Source organism: Myxocyprinus asiaticus, chromosome 38, assembly GCF_019703515.2.
Source record: "Myxocyprinus asiaticus isolate MX2 ecotype Aquarium Trade chromosome 38, UBuf_Myxa_2, whole genome shotgun sequence".
In the NCBI taxonomy this organism is placed as follows: domain Eukaryota; kingdom Metazoa; phylum Chordata; class Actinopteri; order Cypriniformes; family Catostomidae; genus Myxocyprinus; species Myxocyprinus asiaticus.
The window spans coordinates 21,479,800-21,496,531 of record NC_059381.1 but is presented as its reverse complement, the minus strand read 5'-3'; the positions used below and the strand labels follow the sequence as shown (position 1 = coordinate 21,496,531).

At 37.5% G+C, this 16,732-nt stretch overlaps 2 protein-coding genes across 4 annotated transcripts in view; both read left to right on the top strand.

Moving 5' to 3' along the window:
• The first annotated feature begins 413 nt into the window (after positions 1-413).
• zgc:110540 (deoxynucleoside kinase) lies at positions 414-2,743 on the top strand. Its single transcript, XM_051677143.1, has 7 exons — positions 414-646; positions 1,244-1,359; positions 1,444-1,637; positions 1,761-1,908; positions 2,010-2,125; positions 2,221-2,320; positions 2,483-2,743. Exons 1-7 carry the CDS (start codon positions 553-555, stop codon positions 2,507-2,509), a joined length of 795 nt encoding a protein of 264 aa, XP_051533103.1. The 5' UTR covers positions 414-552; the 3' UTR covers positions 2,510-2,743.
• A 2,468-nt stretch (positions 2,744-5,211) lies between these two features.
• Positions 5,212-16,732, top strand: part of LOC127428648 (ankyrin repeat and KH domain-containing protein 1-like) — a 61,313-nt gene continuing 49,792 nt past the window's right edge. For 2 of the 3 annotated variants that reach the window (XM_051677139.1, XM_051677138.1), the window contains exon 1: positions 5,212-5,653. In XM_051677139.1, the coding sequence (XP_051533099.1) occupies positions 5,378-5,653 (276 nt within the window). In that variant the 5' untranslated portion in view covers positions 5,212-5,377. Of the gene's footprint in view, positions 5,654-7,760; positions 7,873-9,189; positions 9,240-16,732 lie in introns of those variants that run through there. The other variant, XM_051677140.1, reaches the window with a different exon arrangement.

Sequence of the window (16,732 nt, the reverse complement as noted above, 5' to 3'; positions counted from 1 at the left end):
TGTAATTGGCACTCCTGGGCTTCCATAAAACTGGTTTGACTGTATTATAACGTCACAACTTCTTTCATTTCTCGAATTGTTTGGTTCAAATTTAACCTAGTGTATTTTTTAACCAGGCAATTATAATGTAAAAACTAAATTGTATTACACTGGCATCGTTTTCCTAAAACGTGCAGTTTTCTGTACACAGCTACGATCATTTGCCACTTGAGTTTATATAATTTAAGGTCTTTAGAAACATTGTATGAACGTTTTATGAACGTTGTCTTGCAGATTGGGAGCCTTTATACTTTACAGAACCGGAATTATATATTTCAGCAGCACGGTCTTCATCCGTTGAAACGCCCCCTTGTGTGTAATTGGCCAATCAAACGATGAATTTAGAGCCCCTCCTCCAACTTGTGCCCATGTGACGACTTGCCGCGAATTTCAACCGGTTTACCGTTTAGGCGCGCACAGAAGCGTTTTAGCTGTGCTTAAAGACCTTTTGCCTTTTTCAAAATTATAAAAAGCAGGTTTAGGCTGTGCGTATATAATATTTCATTGAATAAAATGGCTACTCCTCCCAAGAGATTTTGTTCAAGCCTCGACGCTGACCTCAGTTTCGAAAAAAGGGCGCTGAAAGTCTCATTAGAGGGAAACATTGGTAAGTTCAGTCTATTTTTTCTTTTGCAAAAGTTACATATACAAACACATAACACCTAATATATAATCAAAATGGCCTTTACAGTGCGTATTACTACTGTTATTTTTATTAATGAGCCAGTAAGCCTTATATAAGAGCTGCTTTTTTGTATTTGTACAGTAGCGCGGTTGGCGCCAAATACTTGATGTACATTTGCTTAACATTCACACACACACAGTTTGAATTATTAGCACAACCGTGCTATTTTTACACAATTCGTCAGGAAATAACAGTGTTCAAAGCATCAATGTCCCATATAATGTGTCTGTTAACACTGTATATACATTTATGTTAAAAGATATCCATTTCCATAGAGAAAACGAAATTTAAATACAATTTAAAGTAATTAACATCAGAACCATGACGATTAAGCTAAAGATATGATTATAGAGAATTGTATGTAATATTTATAATAAATCATTGACATTTTTTTGACAGCTTTTGTTGTTGTTGTTATTTTGCACTAGTTAATACAGTCAGCTTCTACAATATATCTGCATATCCTTTAAGGTTAAAAAAAAAAAAAAAAACATTTGTCTGTGGAAAAAAAAAAAAAAGCTGCAGGGAAGTCAACATTTGTGCATTTGTTGGAGCGGACGTCAGATGAGTGGGAGGTCATACCAGAGCCCATTGGGAAGTGGTGCAATGTGCAGACCACGGAAAACGAGTTTGAGGTATGACTATTAAAGATTTCCAAACATGGCCTCAAATGTTTCTTTGAATGACTTCATATATTTGCTCTCCTTCAAACCCTGTAGGAGCTTAGCACATCCCAGAAGAGTGGCGGCAACCTTCTGCAGATGTTATATGACAAGCCCAGCCGTTGGTCTTACACTTTCCAGACCTACGCCTGCCTGAGTCGCGTCCGTTCACAGCTTCAGCCTCCTTCTGCCAAGCTTCGGCAGGCTGAGAAACCAGTCCAGTTCTATGAGCGTTCGGTCTACAGTGACCGGTACATAACATATTCTCTCCATAGTTTAGAAGACTGCCTTTGCAAAGTTGTTGAAAACTTGGTTAGAGGAATTTTAAAGGTAAAGTAGATATTTATTAAAATTCTATTGTTTATTTTTTGTAGATATGTGTTTGCCTCCAACCTCTTTGAGTCTGGAGATTTGAATGAGACCGAGTGGGCTATCTACCAAGACTGGCATTCATGGCTCCTCACTCAGTTTGAGTCTCAGCTTGAGCTGGATGCTATGATCTATCTCCGTGCTGACCCCGAGGTACCTAGCTGCTCTTTACATTGTGCAGGTTTAAATTTTAATCTAAAAATGAGGAAGATTCAAGGACATTACAATTTATTGAATAAACATATGTTCTGTAGAGATGTATGCAGCGTCTTCAGTTCAGAGGGCGAGAGGAGGAACAGGGGATTCCACTGGAGTATCTGGAGAAGCTGCATTATAAGCATGAGTGTTGGCTGTACAACCGAACCACAAAGTAAGTGAATATTTTAATATGTGCTCAAACTTATATTTGAGCAGTTTGTAGTTAACCTATTTGAGCAACCTAAATGAATATCTTATCGTCTACAGGCTGGATTTTGAGTATCTTAAAGACCTTCCCATTCTAGTCCTGGATGTTAATGAGGACTTCAAAAATGACAGAATTAAACAAGAAGGTGTAATTGACAAGGTATGTACAGTATATTTGTGTCTGTGGCCAAATGCTAGTATTGTTTTAGTATTTACCGTAGTAGTATTGCATTCTCATTCTTTTGCATTTTAAAGTAAATTGTTTAAGAAATGCCATGTTTGGACATGATCTAAAATGACTAACTGTTTCTGTTATTTTCAGGTCAGAGAGTTTCTGAGCACTCTATAGCATCTAAATATTTTGATCTGTGTATATCATGTATACTGGTGATGTATAACTAGTTTTCAATATCAATGCCTATTGTCACTTGAATGAATTACTTGTTTTGTTTTACTGCTTTTTAGCTTATTGTATATATATCTATTTGTTTCTGTACTATTAAAACTTGATTTTTACTATTTAACACAACTGTTTATAAATTATTTTTGTTTTAAACAGTTCACATTATGTATTCAAAGCAGAACAGTAACAATGTTAAATGTGAAGTGGACAAAACACCACATCACATACATGTAGTAAGTGAGTTGTAAAATTAGTGTGGCTTGTTTTAGGATTCTTTTTAGTCACACATTACAGTACAGATGTGATATTTATATAGTATACATTTAAAAATAAAACATAAATGTTGTAGCATTGTTATACAATGGAGTTCAGAGATCAATGTTAATTCAGTTAGAATGGCAGAGGGAATAAAACTGAAAAGGTTCAAGTTTGATTCTTTTTCCAAAAGAAACTTGAATCAAAAGATAAAATATAAGATATCTCATAGTTCTTAATGCACCATCCTCATGCTGCATGCTGATCTTTTGTTACTTAAAATAGTAAACACCACAAAAGTATATAAACATAACAGTAAAATAATAAGGGGTAATTTGGAATTGCTGTATAAAATTAAATTAAGGTTGCTGTTTCACACCCAACCAAAATCATGTGGACAAGAGTTGGTGTACCTATTTTGACAAATGGATCACGCATATAAATTCATGGGATTCTTCGATTTTTCCAATTATTTTATCTCCTGTTAATATTAAAATAATGGTTATTGCTTTCAAGCGCCTTATAATTTTAACTAAAGAAACCTACCTGATGTGACAATATTTTTCACAATGGTTGTAAAATATTAGCTGCCTGTAACAAAATGTCTGCATAATGCTTTTTTAAGAAATTTTGACATTGAGAAGTAGCTGTCATGAAAAAAATGAACATCAATGTCCTAATTTACAAGAAAGCAAAATCACAATTGAAAATGGAAAAAAGTACTTTACGATACACACACACAATGTAAAGATACATTTAACCGCCAAAACAGTGCCAACCCACATCTCAGTGTAGTATTCTGAGATGCTATTCTTCTCACCACAATTGTATAGAGCAGTTATTTGAACCAGTCTGGCCATTCTCTGTTGACCTCTCTCATCAACAAGGCGTTTCCATCCACAGAACTGCCCCTCACTGGATGTTTTTTATACCATTCTGGGTAAATTCTAGAGACTGTTGTGTGTGAAAATCCCAAGAGATCAGCAGTTACAGAAATACTCAAACCAACCCATCTGCCACAGTCCAAATCACTGAGATCATACTTTTTCCCCATTCTGATGGTTGATGTGAACTTTAACTGAAGCTCCTGACCCGTATCTGCATGATTTTATGCACTGCACTGCTGCCACACGATTGGCTGATTAGATAAATCGCATGGATGATTGTTGGTGCCAGACGGGCTGATTTGAGTATTTCTGTAACTGCTGATCTCCTGGGATTTTCACACACAACAGTCTCTAGAATTTACCCAGAATGGTACAAAAAACATCCAGTGAGGGGCAGTTCTGTGGACAGAAATGCCTTGTTGATGAGAGAGTTCAACAGAGAATGGCCAGACTGGTTCAAACTGACAAGTCTATGGTAACTTAGATAACCACTCTGTACAACTGTGGTGAGAAGAATATAATCTCAGAATAGCTATTCTGAGATGCGGGTTGGTGCTGTTTTGGCGGCATGAGGGGGACCTACACAATATTAGGCAGGTGGTTTTAATGTTGTGGCTGATATGTGTGTATATATATATAGAGAGAGAGAGAGAGAGAGAATTAACCTGCAATGTAGGCTACATACACAGATGTGAACACAGAAAATTAAATTTGTAGTTTTTATTTGTAGTTTTTTTTTTAATACTACATCAGGATGGTATTTGGCATCTTCTGAAAAGTTGATTATTTATAATTTTGACTTGAGACATTGCATGTTGAATAGCTGGGAATATTTTGATCTTTACTTCACATAGTATTATGATTTTAGGCATTTGCACTATATTGATTCCCCGTCAAAATGAAACTACAAGTCCCACAACATAATCAAACTTCCACAGAAATCCGGGTATTGCTTCACACAGGTCGGTCGCGCCCTCGCAGGCTGTTGACACAGTTGTCCTAACATGTTAAATAATGTATAGCTGCTTACTATCGGATTCAAAGAGATCCACAAGTCTACAGATTTTAAATTGTCAACATATTTGTAATAATGTAAAAAAAAAAAAAGTTATGAAAAGAATTCGACAGTTTGTGACCAGCTAAACTGACATCTTGTGGTGCATCTTACATTGCATTACTGTAAACATGACACCTTGAAAACTCAAACTTCCTAAATATGTTTCTGAAAACAAATTAACCTCTTCTTTCTCGATATAGACAAAAATAGGCGTAACGTGAGGGCGGGAATTTGTGACAAGCATGTCCGCGTCCAATCGTCTTTACTAAATGATGTTTCCTGGCGTTAAACTTAAAGCCCTTTTGTAAACCAACCTTGACGTCGCGTTGTTTCGGTCGAGTAGCGTGTATTTTGACCAATCAGATTTCAGTACTTAACTCTCTCGCCCAATAGTCTTCGCATATTTTGAACAGGGGCGGGCCATTACACAAATGGAACGAAGTAGGATAGGTTGTTAGAAAGTTAATGGCTTGGGGGAAAGAGATTCTCTTCTCGCTTCGGGAGAGTTTGAGGATTTTTCTGAAGTAAAACGTAATTATTTTATAACAATATAACCCCAAAAGAAAGTGAAGAGACAACATATCCTTCACAAATATACGTATTATTTAGGAAATTATGCAGGATGCAGTAGCCGGGACGGCAATGCTGACGGACGGCTTCGAGGACGAGATTGACTCGGTGACTCCGCGTTCCCCTGCGTTAGGGATGGGGGTTGGAGCTACACCAGGAGCCGGACTCGGGGGCCTCGGTATCGCCGTCGGTGGCAAGAAAGTCCGCTTGTTCGGCGAGGCTGGCGGGCCTACGGCAGACAGACTTGATTTCAAACTCACAGCAGCCGCGGTGCTATCGTCGGGTCCTGGATCCGGCAGCGATGAGGATGAGGTGTCTGAGGTGAGAGCGAGTCAGTCAGTAAGAAAGTGTGTATGTGTTTTAGCTTTCATGCTATCACACGCTAGCTAGCTAGCTAACTCCGTCCAGCGTAAATAGGCTCCGTTCCCAACCCACCAGAAGCCTGCGAATTAATCACATACTCTCAAGAGGCCAATGTATTCCGTGTCACTGTTGACAACATACATGTAACGCCAGAGAGCGACTTTAGCAGCCATTTCAACAGTTTCTCTCGACACACGTTGCCAGTTGCGTTTCTAAATTGCTCAAATTGAGGCGAGTTAGCTTAGCTTAGCCCAGACTCAGAGGCGAAGGCTGCGATTTGGGCCTAAAGTGAATATCAGCGGGCAACGCCATCGCCTGATAGTTAGGCATCCCAAATAATTTCACCGTTCTTCCACTAGTTTGTCAACCAGTTGACACTTTAGTTTATGCCATTTAAAGTGTAACACGCGATACTTTGCGTTACTGGCCTGTATTAGTGACAGACTGGGCTTAGTTTGAAGGATGTAGTTTGGAAGTGATGTCGCTAGCTTGTAAGCTAAGTGAATCTTGGTACGTAACCAAATGTTAGCTGGAAAGGCAGTTCAGCAAAGCTTATGTGCGTGACTGTGCTGCTCCAGGTCAATGCACTGTGTTGGTAAACTTAGGCATTTGACTTAGATCTGACATATGTACTTTATGTACATGTCATTTGTTTCTTTAGATGTTACAAACATGATTATCAATATTTGGACTTGAGTGAATATATTCCTACTGCAGTTTCTTAAATGACATAGGTCTACAATGTAAAAACCAAAACAATTTAAAATTTCTTTCACAATCATTTGCCATGAACCCAGCGTCATTAGTGTGACTCTGGGTTTCAAAACGACATGTCATGCGGGTTTGTCGTCAAACATCAATGCCCGTTCAAGATGCAGCTGTTAAATCCTGTTGAGGTTTAATCATCAATCCCAAAACTCTGAATATGACCACCTAGGAAATTTCACTTCAATTACAACCACTCATTTTGACATCAAGTCTGTGCTTCCACACATATACACATACACACCGACTTCTATAACCTCAGACAATTAGAATTTACATACCAAAGAAGACACAGTGCACAATGTGTATGTAAGCTGTAACAAATCTCAATTTCAAAGCATTTATTTGAAAAGCAAAAGATTATGTTGTGGATTTATGTCAGTACCTGTGTTGACAAATAACTAGCATTCACCATGCAAGAAATGCATGATGAAAAATTCATGCCTACTTGCCCCACTACCATGCAGTATTAAAAAGAAAATGAACACGCCGTTGGCTGCAGAGAAATATTATGCCCCCTTTTAAAGTTAATGCCTGAAGTCAGGTTGAATATAGTCTCAGCCTCAGATGGCACGCCCACAGTCCGTGCCCTAACCACCTGGTGCTTATAGAACACACAACTGGAAAACGCTTTCTCGATCATGTCAGTGCAAATCTGATTGGCTGATCTGATGGAACTTCTGCCAGCAGAAGCACGTAACTTGTAATGAAATAACCACAGAATTTGTCCAAGTTTGCTAGATTAGTGACATCAAGTCCTTTAAAGATATTCATAGTTTTGTTTGAGGCACATAGCAGAAAGTATAGCGGATATCCACAAGCAGAGTTGCATTTTCTGCTTTGTTTACTTAGTTGTGTGTGTGAAATTCTCTATAATAAGGTTTTCTGTGCTGTATTTAGACTCTCTACACATTTTATGCTCTTCTACAGTGTATTTACTGTGCAATCGCTCACAGAGACTCGCGTGCCATTCATAAATGATTTCCCCATGTCGGCCTTTTATTATGGTATGCTACATCTTTGATAACCTGCCTCTAAACAAAATTGACTGTGATTAGTCGCTTTACATGTCAGTAAGATTGCTTTTCCTGTCTAAATGGGCGGTACTTGGCCAATTGAAATGGCCATAGACCCCAGACCTATACCGTAGTCATAGGTCTGGCTACACGAGACTTGGTTAACTATACAGTTCAAGCCTACACGCTTCTGTGCTGACATGCTCACAAACATATATGCTATTGTATTTCAGAACTACATGTGATTTCCCCCTCTGCCTGGAGTACAGGGGTGTGTGTGTTGCCTTTTATAACTTGTAATGGGTGCCACTGTCACCCCCTTTGTGTTGTTGGTATTTGTTTGGAATTTAGGGGGAGGGGTACATGGTGGAGGTACACAGATGACATCAGGCTCAGGTAGGACCCACAATCCCAACAAGAATTCTAGCACTCTGCCTCCACTACCTGTTAGGTCACCCTGCATTATCTGAGTCTAAATGCCTGTAAACTTAAAATATACACTGTTAACATGTTAAGAAATGATATTTGAGAGTTTCATAAGTATATAACCAAAAGGAAATCTGAATCATGATAGCTAATCTGACCTGGAAGCCGGATCATGTGAGAACTTGTCATATTACGCTGATGAGATTACTGATCAATTGAATGCATTTAAATGCTTGGCATTCTCTACACTTTTATTAGTTTTGCATGGAATAGAGCTGTTCAGCTTGTAGTACAAAAACTTCCCTCAGGATTTTTCTTTGTGTTTTTTATAATGGGATTTTTGAACTTATGAGTATAGTAAGGTTTGTGGTAAACATTACTTAATGATATGTGGATGTTTTGTTCTACAGCATAAATTACACACAGTCATATCTCAAACGTGAATTTTATTAAATTACATATTTTTTTTAAAAACACAGCGGCTTAAAAATTTACGTTTGAGGTATGAAAGTGTGAACATAACATAACGTCCACGTATCATCATGTAATGTTTACCACAGACCTTTTTTTTACTTATAATTTCAAAACCCCCATTTTAAAAACCCATAGAAAAATCCAGAGGGTGAACTAGACTTCTGGGTTCGCCTAGGAATTGACATCACGTCTGAACAGCTCTTCTTCATTCATCTTAAGTCCAAAAATTTGCATAGCTGGATACAGATAGCGAGTCATATTTAGTATTTGTGTGTCCATCAACAATGAACGTGAATACATGCACTATTTTACACCGATTAGGCTATTCATAATAAATCAACAATGTGTGTAATCTTGTAAACGCCTTAAAAGGTTTCCTTAATCGGGTTAAGGTCATAAGCAGTTTAAGTAAAAATGGATTGACAGAGGTAGATTTTTGCCCACTACACTGATTTGCATTGGACGTTAACACCTTTACCAGTGTTCTTACCGACTCATCCAGTAGGGCTGCACAATTAATCGTATTTTAATCACAATCATGATTTCTACCTCTCACGGTTAATTAAGCATAATCGTCTGCAATATTAGTGAGCTAACAAACAGAAATGATAATCCAGGTAAAGTTGCAAATTGTTGCTCATTTTTATAATAGGCTGTGTCTAAAGAGAGAGGTCAAATCACAAGCGCTTTCGAAGTCTAGCTCTCTTCAGAAGTTTGCCACTGACCGATCACTTTTTCAGTTTTGAGCACACGCTGACATACCGAGCCACAGATGTTTACGAGTGTTTCTTATGTGCTTTGCTTTGATACGAGGCTCGCATCAGAAAGCTGGAACATGCTGCCTTCGGAGACTGTATATGGAGGTAGGATGAAAATCAGGTGCCTTTCAAACTGTTCTGAGACCAGTCATTCAACAACTCCGTCTGTTCAGCCATTAACTGATTACGCAGCAACTCAGCTGATTAAACTTTGGTTGCAGTGCGGTGTTACAGCAGTTTTAGAGCGATACATTTCATCTTGTGCTCTCATTATATATTATACACTGGGAGCTGTGCTCGGGGTTCGTGTGCGTCGCTAATGCGTTAAATGCGCTAAAAAGCACTTCAGATTTACCTCATTGCACATTTGCGTAATTTCAGGTATTCATGATTGGCCATTACAAGTGTCTAAAAATCTAAAGTAAACACATAGCACCAGGGTTTTGTGGGTCGAGGAGGAGATAAGAGCATTTCACTATGTTTGGATGGAGCACTAGAGCCTGCCAAAACTGTTGTCAAAAGAAACGACACACACACTTCCTTAGTTTTTTATTTGTAATTTTTTTTACATCAAAGTAAAGGCTTAAGAGTAAAAACCCTTAAATTGGGGGGCCTGGGTAGCTCAGCGAGTATTGACGCTGACTACCACCCCTGGAGTCGGGAATTCGAATCCAGGGTGTGCTGAGTGACTCCAGCCAGGTCTCCTAAGCAACCAAATTGGCCCGGTTGCTAGGGAGGGTAGAGTCACATGGGGTAACCTCCTCGTGGTCGCTATAATGTGTGGTTCTCGCTCTCAGTGGGGTGCGTTGTGCGTGGATGCTGCAGAGAATAGCGTGGACCTCCACACGTGCTACGTCTCCACGGTAACGCGCTCACTACGGAGTCACTACGCCACCACGAGGACTTAGAACGCATTGGGAATTGAGCATTCCAAATTGGGAGAAAAGGGAAGAAAAAAAAATTTAATTGGAAGCATGGGCAAAACATGACTTAATTTTGGTCAAAAAGAATAATTTACTTGTTTGTAGTTTTAACACCTCGTTCAACATGAGAGCTGCTGTTTAATGTAATTTTATTGTTTATTTCAGAAAAAAATATCAAAGCTGTGGCAACAGTATTTTTTTTTTTCCAAATCAAAAAATAAAATAAATAAAACTTCAAAGGGCCTCTACTGCAAGCTGTCCTGGTCACCAGACAGAGAAGTGATATTCTGAGTTCATTTAGAGACTTTCCCATTAAACTAATATCTGAGTCAGACAAATGTCAAATGAAAAGAGCAGCATACTTGTAGTGAACAATTGCAATTTCTGCCTTCATGTCAAGATGCTTTTACTTTTGAGAGTAGAAAAACATTTACGTATGTTTTTTTTTTACCATTTACTCATACAGTTCTTTTTCCGGATACTACAGCTCCTGAAGTGCTCATTTGCATTACCAAACGTATCATCTTTTGGAGCATCCACAGTATTTGTCTTTTGGAAGCTCTAGGGATTTTCTTGTGAATTTTGTTGCAGTCATATTTTTACAGCAACATCACATTGTCACATTATATTTAATGACCAAAACGCAATGCACATGACTGTGTTATTAATTACATATTGCTGTCTTTAGTGGGAGTCAACTTCTGCGATTGTATATGACTACATCAACTACAAGTGAACTCCCTGTCTTTGGGGAGAACTGTCGCTATAATCATATGAACAACCTGGAAATTCCTTTACTGATCTTTAATGTGATGGTGCTAGAGAAAGTGGTGTATCTACTTACTTCACAGGCTCTTTGTGACATTTGATTATCACAAGACTTTGTGTATTTTCCTCTAAGTAGATTTTGCTACTATTATGTAGCTGCTTGAGATGGTTTCTTTATATACATAAATTGTGTCTTCTGTGTGAAGGCTATGGTGAACTGCATTTTTCAGTGTGTCACTATGTCTCGTGGATGGCCGATTGCTCTAGCCTTTCAAAGTATGCTCCTTTTACTGTGAGCCCATATGGACATATTTGACGAATGCACATTATGACTGTTTGTGATACTCTTTTAGTACATTTAACGGCAGGCGCATGTTCAGTAAGGGTGTAAAAAAAAAAAAAAATATATCAAATTGTATTGTATGATACAACGCTGCTTGATTGGGTAGAATATGTATTGTACGATACATTAATAAATACATAACTGTTAGTGTGATTAAAACCAAGCAATGCTTGGTGGCGAGAGGTGGCGCTGAGCGCCAACAGGAAAACAGAGCAAATAGTCTTCATAGAGGAATTGAGAGCTCGAAGACCAATGGCAAACGGAAAGTAGATTGTTGCGTTACAGGTTGTCGAATTTTCCAGACAATGGTGTCATGTCCCAGTACTACAGTGCATTAAAAATGGCGTTTTGTTTACGCCGACATCACCGTGCAAATCGGTGGATTTGCAAGGCAGAAACAGCAGCAGCAAGTTGCAGTTAACAGACAGCCTCTCCCAGCCAAAACCGAGCATGATTACATGCACAGCAAGACGCTCATAACTATCAAAAACCAGCTTATTAAAAAAAAAAAGCATGAGAAACCTGTGATTACATGAGACTTAAAAATTGTGGGTGTTTTTTTGTGTATCGCATCGTGAGGCTTCTGCATTGTATTGTGAAATTTGTCTATCGTTACGTGCCTAATGTGAAGACAATGCGGACTGTATGCACATACTCTGCTGATGGTGAATTTTGCATCGCGCTCAGTGTGCGTGAGATGTAGTATCATGTGAAAAACCAAAGTAAAATTTGGCCTTAGCTTCTGTCCATAGGGATTATTTAAGTGTTATTAAAAGTTATGGGACCTTATCAGTTGAATTATGCATTTTTCTCTAATATTTAATTGGAGGCTATACATTCAGGGATCATACTTTGTCTTAGGAAGCAACTCCATATGAAACAAGTACAAACAGCACATGTATTCAAAGCAGGTTGTGTGTGTTGTATTACCAGTTTTCTCCTTTTACAGCATAGTGTCAGCATAGTCTTAATTTGGGATTAAATGTTATTTTGCAGTTTGACAATTCTTTGTAAACTTGGTACATTGCAAACTACCTGGAGTAAAATATTGTCGGGGTGTGTGTATGTGGCAGGAAAAAATGTTCTCCCCCCCCAAAAAAATCCCAAGTATACACATGTATTAGATTTATATTTGCGCACAAGCTATTCAACCAATATTGTTTTTCTTAATGTTATCACTCTGGTAGTGTTTTCAAAAATACTGTTACTTCAGTACCAAATCAGTACTAAAATAAAAAAAGATGTAATGATACCAGTGTTTCTGCATTACCGGTAGTACCGAGCACCAACTCAATCCGGTACCAGCGCACAGTATGACTGACACACGACAGCTTTAAAATGCTAATTTTGAGCACATGCTCTGTTACTTTTTACACTGAAATGGACAGTTAATCAAATTAAAATCGTGACAAGTCCTAGTGTGATTTATTAAACCACCAAAGGCTGCAATCTTAGTGTGGAAGAGCGGCGTACTTTGAATGTAGAAATCCTACCGCTCATACATATTGAGAATCATTCACGATATGTTGTATCAGATGACAGAGCAGAGCACTAACCTACTATGAACCACACAGCACATGTAAACTGTATATTAATATAAATAAATCACAGCATTTGTGCTTTAATCTCAACTCAACTTTATTTATATAGCATTTAAAACAACAGAGTTAACCAAAGTGCTTACAGTAATACAATTTAAAACATAACATCTAAAAAGTTACACAAACACCAGTAATCTTCCCCCTTCACGTTTCAAAATATAGGATAGGGCCCTGAAATTGAAGAAATTGTGACAGAAATATATTACAACTGTATTGTAAAATTTAAAATTCACTGTAATGATGATGATGATGATAATATTAATAAAGCAATATATCACAAGCAAGACTGCTGTTGAATAAAAGTTTGGCAAAAAAATGCAATGACTTGTTAAAGTTCTATTTTCATTGTTAAAAGTTTTAAGAATTAATTGATTAGACACCATTTTGACGATGAAATTAAACTAAAACATGGAGTTCTGGAAAATAATAATAATACTTAATAATAACACTTAAGCAATGCGTTCTTGATTGAGAAACACTTGAAGGAAACATTTCTTTTAATGTATTATTTACATTGAAATGTAACTTTTTAAATAGGCTAAATGGGTGTGTTTAGTAGCACATTGTCATATTAGCATATTTATGCTGTCGTACCGAAATTGGTATGAGAACCGTGAAATTTCAGTGGTATCGGTACCGACTACTGAAATTTTGGTACCGTGACAACACTACACTCTGTAAGTCGAAATGTTACCTTTCTACACACACAAGCATATAAATATGCTATGTTGTGTGTGTGCGTATGCATGCATACCTGAATGACTAGACAGTTCGTTTGCTGGCTTCCATAGCTGCAGCACGCAGTGTTGTTTGCCTGCAAACTTGTATAAATCTGGCAACCCTGCAGTGTCGAAATACTATTGGTGAGTGGGCAGTGGGCGGGATCACACAGGCCAAAACAGAAACAGAAATTCCGGCCTGGAATGGAAAGTTCAAAGTAGAATATACTGGCTGTAGCATTGTTATCAGAGAAGCCAGTATTTCAATTTAGCATGTTTCCTAATTCTCTGACATTTTATGGTCATTTTATGATTTAGTACAGTAAAAATATTACATATAGCACCTTTAAAGTTACGAAGTAAATATTTTTAATAAATGCACTTTTTAATAGATCATCATCGAGTTACAAAAGACTGGCTACCTCAAGACTTAGGAATTTGAGGCATTGTTTTTGATTTCACCAAGTCACTCTATTGTTTTCATGTTAGTTTAGGATTACCAGCCCAAAACCTGTCTGCAACAACAATACAAGTCAGACGTGTCAGTGTCAAAGCCAGATATTTGTACTTAAAGGAATTTTGCCCCCTCCCCCAGATCTTGCCTCTTATTGGAAGTATAGCACTTGCACTCCATCTCTCATCGCATAAATGAGGTAATGAGAGTCACTTGTTTGGACGTAGCCTCTTGTCTCGCCCTCTTCTCTCTGTTGCTCTCTTACACCCCGAGACAGATGCTTTCCAGTGCCAGAGACCAGAGCAACAATTCCTGCCATGCCACAGCCCTGCACGTTTAAATGCCCTTGTATGCTTTTAATTAATCTTACTGCAGATGGGCTCTCTGCTTGACCACACCCGGACTCGGTTTTGCACCACTTTTGCTTTTTGGGTCAGCTTCTTGTGGCAGCCCTTCTCGTTTTTTTTTAATGAGAAATTGTATGACACCGCCCAGTTCCTCAGACTTGATACTTAGGAACTTGAAGGGATAGTTCACCCAAACGTGAAAATTCTGGCATCACATACTCGCCCTCTTATTGTTCCAGATCTGTTTAACATCTGTTGAACACATTCTTTCAGTCACCATTCTCGTGCATTGTATGGATAAAACTGGTATTAAAAAAAAATCTTACAACAACCTCACCTAAATTTGACAGAGGTCTACTTTATCAATTCCTATTAAGTCACTTATTTCCCAGTAAGACATTCAATCGTGCTGCTGACTTGCATTTATATTGGCAAATGCCTTAAACAAATCCTAAAACAGGTAATTAAATGTATTGTTCACCCAAAAATGAAAATTCTGTCATGATTACTCAACCTCCCCAAGCCCATATAATTTTCTCTCTTCTGTGGAAAACAAAAGGAAATGTTAGGCACAATGTTAGTCCCAGTCACTATTCACTTTCATTAATCTTTTTTCCAAACAATGAAAGTGTATGGTGACCGAGACTAACATTCTGCCTAACTAGGGTTGCACATTTTAAGAAATGTTCTTAATCGTTAACGAATGAAAATCGATTATTCATCAACAGTAACAATAATAAATCCTTAATCAATGTCCTACGATAGAGAGTGCTTCCAGGGTGGAGTATAAATTTAAGGTGCTCTATGGTCAAGGGTTCATAATAGTCCAAAAAACAAAAAGCTAGATACCATGCCACTCTTATTAAATAAAAAGCCTTTATTATTACATGGCTTAATACAAAGGGTAAAACAGCTCTCCTACGCATTTTGGTGTGAGCCTTTCTCAGAGAGAGTAACAAACAAACTTCACACAGGTGAGAGTAATATCATTTAGTAAGTCACATTATCAACATGTTAACTATAGTGTTAAGTATTCGCTATTATACTAATACTTGTTTACTCAAAGGGAATATTACAAATAATGAACATCATAAAAAAAACAAATACAACCACATATGCAAAAAAGGACTAAAATCCAAATCTTCATTCAATCCAGGATATTTCATAGCATTTAACTTGTATATTCAAAAAGTCTCTCTTTGATTTTAGTTTTTGTTCTCTATTACCTTTCCTCATTGAAGTACTTATATGGTCAATACCTTATATTTTAAGAGTAGAAGTACAATTGTGCATTGATTTAAAATGTTGCGGAATTATCTCACTTAAATGACAACCTGTTGCTTTCGATTTCTGCTTCGGGATAAAGTGGCTCATAACTGCTGGTCAGTTTCCCAAAGCCAAATCCACACCTTAACGAGCAGTGAAACGTAATAAAATGATTCTAGATTAGTGGTTGCAGATAACATCTTCGACATCCCTTGCTGCATTCATGCATAGAGAAAAAAGCTATAAATGATTGTACATTAGAAAAAAAAACTTAAACGAATGCAGTGTAATTTGTCAAATAATTTGTATTTATTTTCAGATCATTAAACATGATTTCATCGAATATATATATATATATTGGACAAAATCTCACTTTATGCAGGACAAATATTTTTTATTTGTTAAATCCATGGTTAATACTTGCTGTACATAAAAAGAGTGCATGCACAAGACATGATCATTTGATGCATATAAAGTCCAGATTCAATTTATAATGCTTTAAAAATATCAAGGAAAAACAAAGGGGGCACATGGTATCTACTAATATAATAATTATTATATAAATAACCACAGTCCTTTAGATTGCATATGATTCGTACATATAAAATTGTAGGGAATATTAATAAAGCAACAACACTGAAAAAGGGAAAAACATTCACTGCTGTTTTCTGGATAACTTAATAAACCCTTTAAAACTGAACACAAAATTAGGATGAGAAATTGCTAATTTTAATTTACAGACCCAAAGTCTGATAGCATTAAATCAGAAACCTGTTAATGTATCAAATCTAGAGTATAATCATTCTGTGGAGACAACTTAAAAAACAATTATGAATTTCACTTTTTCCTGGTACCAGTCCATGTTTTCATTATTGACATAAACGACTCGAACAAACGTTAAAGTTGAAAAGATTATGGTTTTCTGGGTCGGTTGTATCACTCGGGTCCAGTTTAAATTGAAAAGCGCAAATATGCACGTATGCGAGTTTCCGTGCCAACGCACATATGTACTTGAGCGCAGTCGCCAGACGCAATGGGGAAAAACTGTCGGTGTGGATCTTTGCCGATAACCAATCTGTTATCGGCAAAACGGATATATCTGTGGACCTCTAGTTGGTACCGATACCAGTGAAATGTCATGGTTCTCGATACCAATTTCAATATCACAGCAAAAATA